At 48.4% G+C, this 5,035-nt stretch overlaps 1 protein-coding gene across 1 annotated transcript; it reads right to left on the bottom strand.

Annotated features, from left to right (window-relative positions):
- Nucleotides 1-343: 343 nt before the first annotated feature.
- Nucleotides 344-2,631, bottom strand: LOC144326602 (peripheral-type benzodiazepine receptor-associated protein 1-like). The gene is made up of 2 exons (XM_077923070.1): nt 2,461-2,631; nt 344-990 (listed from the first exon to the last, which is right to left on the bottom strand). Exons 1-2 carry the CDS (start codon nt 2,563-2,565, stop codon nt 700-702), a joined length of 396 nt encoding a protein of 131 aa, XP_077779196.1. The 5' UTR covers nt 2,566-2,631; the 3' UTR covers nt 344-699.
- Between the last annotated feature and the right edge of the window lie 2,404 nt (nt 2,632-5,035).

Here is a 5,035-nt window from a genome sequence, read left to right as displayed (position 1 = left end):
TAAATTAATTGTAATAAGAATGATAAATTCCTTCTCTTGTTGTGATAATGATCACCACGTTTAGATTTATGCAAGACAGAGACCTGATGAGGGTACCTTTTGTTTTGATGCTGGGCAGTCTTCAATTCGGTTTTACTCAGAGTACACCTGCTGAAATTAATGGGCCTAACTTTGTCATGTACATTAATTTCAGTACATCTGCTCTGAGTAAAACTTAGTCGAAAAACACCCGCTGGATCTAGCAGTTCAGGGCAGAAGCCACAACTACATAAAAACTCAGAGAGGTTCAGCTGGCACCTTCATTATACAGTACACCTTTAGGCGCCAGGCAAAAACGTTCCTCTTTAACCAGGCTTTGGGCTGACTGACATCCAACGCCCTTTTAAAATGTGTTGGGAATTGGGGGGGATTATTGTGTTGTTTTTGTTTTGTTTTTATTATGTATGATATGTTTTTACATTGTGATTTTATCTTGTGAACTACCTGAGACCTGTGGGTATAGGGCGGTATACAAATTCAATTAATTAATCATCCAACGTTCATTGCATGCTTGATGTACATGCTTGATATATGTCCCCCTGCAAGAAACCTGGCCAAATGTCTTATTTACAAAGCAAACCAGAAAGGACGTACACTTGCATCTAATGTGATAATAACGAGCGGGACTTAACAATAAGCACAGAAGTTTGAAGTGCAAGTCTATAAGCAGTTTACCTTCCTCACTGCCTCCACTGCAGAGGACAGCACATTTCGCTGCCGTGAGACCCTTGAAGGAGAAAAGCCATTTGAGTAGGCCGGCAGGGCTGGTGCAGGGGACCCCATGCCCATGACTGATGCCAAGGAAGCGTCCCCTGACCCCTGGCTGTGAGAGCCCAGGGATGCCTTGAAATTCTTCAGGGCGATCTGCCTCTGTAGACGCAGCACCTCCTTCTGTGACTCTCGGAGCAGGTGGCGGAAGTCCAGGAGGGGGAGGCAAGGAGAAGAAGCTTCCTAGGAAGACACAAACCATCACCATCACCTATAGGGTTGCTTCTAGATTTGAAGAAATCTCAGCTGGTTTATCAGTTCCTCAATGAACATGGGAATATAATAAGAGATTGCTGCATCGGGCCAATGGCCCATCTAGTCTGGCTTCCTGTTCTCACAGTGACCAGCCAGATGCCCATTGTGGGAAACCAGCAACCAGGATCCAAACACAAAAGCAACTCTCCCCTCCTGTGGTTTCCAGCAAAAGGTAATCGGTGGAGGCAGAGCATCGACATTGGAGCTAATAGCCATAAAAACTCTCTCCTCCATGAATGTGTCTAATCCTCTTTCAAAGGTGTCTAGGTCGTTGGCTATCCCTGCCTCCTGTGGGAGGGAGTTCCATAGTTTAACCACACAGTGCATGAAGAAGTACTTTATCAGTCCTGAATCTTCCCATGTCCAACTTCATTGGGTGCCCACGAGTTCTAGTGTTACGAGGGAGGAAGAAAAACCTTTCTCAATCCACTTTCTCCATGCTATGCATAATTTTAAAAAGCTTCTACGTCACCTCTTACTCGCCTTTTCTCTAAACTAAAAAGTCCCAAATGCTGCAACTTTTCTTCATAGGGGAGTCACTGCATCCCCTCGGTCATTCAGGTGGCCCTTTTCTCATTCGGGTGGCCCTTTTCCAATATCCTTTTCGAGGTGAGGCAACCAGAACTCCACACAGTACGATAAGCATCCCTCTCCAAATTAAAGGACTGTAAAGGCAGCGCTTGCTGCCTGCTGTTCGGTACTTTGTATAAAAATCATTTCAAACAGAATTAACCCTTTTTAAAGGAATTAAGTCAAGTTTGGGGAAAGGGTAGGGTATCTTTTTTTTGTATGCAGAAAGGTAGGGACGCGGGTGGCGCTGTGGGTAAAACCTCAGTGCCAAGGACTTGCCGATCGTCAGGTCAGCGGTTCGAATCCCCGTGGCGGGGTGCGCTCCCGCTGCTCGGTCCCAGCGCCTGCCAACCTAGCAGTTCGAAAGCACCCCCGGGTGCAAGTAGATAAATAGGGACCGCTTACTAGCGGGAAGGTAAACGGCGTTTCCGTGTGCTGCGCTGGCTCACCAGATGCAGCTTGTCACGCTGGCCATGTGACCCGGAAGTGTCTGCGGACAGCGCTGGCTCCCGGCCTATAGAGTGAGATGAGCACACACCCCTAGAGTCTGTCAAGACTGGCCCGTACGGGCAGGGGTACCTTTACCTTTATGCAGAAAGCCCAGTCCTGACAGCATCTCTCTACAAAGGGCTGCCAAGTCCCCTGGTCTGAAACCGCAGAGAGCTGCTTTCTGAACCATTTTTGGCCCAACTTTCCAGGGGCCTTGTGGCAGAGGCAAAAGTTTGCAAAGCCACAAATGGGAATTTTGCCTCCGTGCACCAGGCTGGTTTCCGCACACACTAATGCACCCCTCTCCAAACCCAAGATGTCTCAGCATGGAACCTTCACCTTTCCCGACGTGATTTTGGCCTGCAGGTCTTGGCATTCCTGCTGCAGGGCGTTGATCTGCTTGTCCTTTGCCAGCAGCACACTGGCTTGCTCGCGCAGGTCCATAGCCCGCTGGCGGGCCAGTGCTTTCTTGCAGAGTCCCGCACAGGAGCCCTTCACCGCAACCGGGGTGTTGACCTGCAGCAGAAAGAGAACAAGACAGTGGAGCAGACTACCTGGGAAGGTGTTGGGTTCTCCTTTGTTCGAGGCTTTTAAGCAGGGTTTGGAATATGTTTGGGATTCTTTAGCTGCAATGAAGGGGGTTAGGCTAGATGACATCTGGGGTACCTTCCCACTCTGCCATGCTATGATTCTAAGATACGGGCACAAGAGGCTGCCTTTTACTAAACCAAATCTCTGGGCTGCCCACCTCAATGTTTTCTATGCCAGTGGTGGGGGATGTCTGCCACACTTACTACTTTCAGGTTGGCTTCCTGGAGCTTCCGGGCCCTTTCCTCCAGGCGCTTGGCGATGACAGCCAGCTCAGCATTTTTCCTCTTCAGGTGCCTCACTTTCTCCTGAGTCTCTGGGAAGCAGCTCTTGTGCTGAGAGAGGGGAAGTGGGAAGGGGGTGGGAAGGAAGGAAGGAAGGAAGGAAGGAAGGAAGGAAGGAAGGAAGGAAGGAAGGAAGGAAAGAAAGAAAGAAAGAGGTTTGAGTCCTCTGCAGCAATTGCTGGGGCTGGCCCTGCCACGAGGCAGAGGTGGCAGACCCTTAGCCTGTTTAGCTCATTGACCCTGGCTGGCAGAGACTCTCCAGGGTTTCAGACATTCCCAGCCCCTGAAAAGCAGATGTTCTACCACTGGGCTAAGATTCCAGTCCTCATGGTTCAAGGAAGCTGCCTTAAACTGAGTCAGGTGACAGGTCATTGTCTGACCCAGTACAGGGGTACCTCGGGTTAAGTACTTAATTCGTTCTGGAGGTCTGTTCTTAACCTGAAACTGTTCTTAACCTGAAGCACCACTTTAGCTAATGGGGCCTCCTGCTGCTGCGCTGCCGGAGCACAATTTCTGTTCTCATCCTGAAGCAAAGTTCTTAACCCAAGGTACTATTTCTGGGTTAGCGGAGTCTGTAACCTGAAGCGCCTGTAACCTGAAGTGTCTGTAACCCGAGGTACCACTATACTGTCCACACTGACAGCCAGCAGCTCCCAGCTGAGTGAGCCTAAGGAGCACAGATGGTGTTTCCTTTTGGCCCTGGCCCTGCCCACCATGGACCTAAGCCCATCCCACAGTCATCTGGTGACCCCTGACAGATTACGTGTGACCCCCAACTGGAAGAAAGCTTGCTATAAAGTGGGGTGAAAGTATTTTAAGTCAGAAAATGAGGAAGATCTGGACTGTGGGATTCCAGCCAGCCAGGAGGAAGTTCTCCTAAACATGCCTGGTGGCTCCCAGATGTTTAGGACAAGAGATCCCATCATCCTCAGCATCACATGGCCATGCTGGCTTGGGCTGATGGGAGCTGTAGTCCAACAACCTCTGGAAGGCACTCGGTTGGGGAAGACTGGTGTTGCCTGATCTCGTTGGAAGGTGTCCCATGCCCAAGCTCTTCCTCACCAGCAGGCTGTTCTCCTTCTTCAGGGCGGCACAGCGGGACTGCAGTTCCTCCAGCGCTGTAAGGAGGACTTGGTTCTGACGCAGGAGACAACGGTAACTCACACCGTACTGGAAAGTGAGAGAGAGAGTGTGTGGCAGACATGTTTTAGAAAGATCTCTTGAATCTACTTTTGCTTCAGTCTTTTAGCCACACACCCTCTGTTAGCCACAACCACATCTTCAGCCACACCCTAATTCATTTGGCCACACCCCTTTCTCTAACCACACCCCTTTTCTTCAGCCACACCCCTCTTCCTTTGGCCACACCCATTTTGCACTGAGACAGGGAACCTTTTTACCCTGGACTTTGACACCTGACAATGATATACATATTTTAGAACCTGCCTTACTCTGTAATATGTCTTAAAATGTTTTTAGTGTTGTCTTTTAGAATTTCTGGGACCTTTCGCTGAAGGGCATTTAATAAATAAAAGGAATGACACCCAGTAACTGTCCTGTTGTCAAACGTCAGATTGACGCAGAATTTATTTTTTTCAGTTTTCCAGGTTATTGTTTATTTAACAGAATGTATTTACTGTTTCCTTGAACAAATGACCTCTAAACAGTTTACCTCAAAAAATTCTGTCTTTATTTATTTTTTCTTGTTACAAAATTGTATGTGCATAAATAATAAAACAGCTGTTGCCTGTCTAAACTTGAGGTTCCACCCAGATCTTGTTAGCACGGCAGGTTTATTAAACAGGCTACTGAATGATCTTCAATTCAAGCACCTAACAACTGGTAATCCAAGGGAAGAGAAGCAGATCAGAATCTGGGCAGTGACTGAGAGACCAGCACAGAATTAATCCACCCTGCTGGAATGCAAGACATACCTATATGAATTCCAGTATGGCGCCTGGCTCCAAGCTAATGCGCTCCAGACGTGTTGGACTACAACTCCCATCATCCTTGCCTTGCACCAAGTCAGATCATTAATCCAC

This window comes from Podarcis muralis, unplaced genomic scaffold, assembly GCF_964188315.1.
Source record: "Podarcis muralis unplaced genomic scaffold, rPodMur119.hap1.1 HAP1_SCAFFOLD_236, whole genome shotgun sequence".
In the NCBI taxonomy this organism is placed as follows: Eukaryota; Metazoa; Chordata; class Lepidosauria; order Squamata; family Lacertidae; genus Podarcis; species Podarcis muralis.
The sequence above is the reverse complement of the archived record's forward strand: the minus strand, read 5'-3'. Positions and strand labels throughout refer to the sequence as shown.

What these genes read in the sequence shown, in the direction of transcription:
- LOC144326602 (XM_077923070.1), bottom strand. Translation starts at nt 2,565, where the DNA reads ATGGACCTGCGCGAGCAAGCCAGTGTGCTGCTGGCAAAGGACAAGCAG. An exon ending in CCAAAATCACGTCGGGAAAG is followed by an intron (nt 991 to 2,460) that starts GTGAAGGTTCCA and finishes GTGTCTTCCTAG; the next exon opens with GAAGCTTCTTCTCCTTGCCT.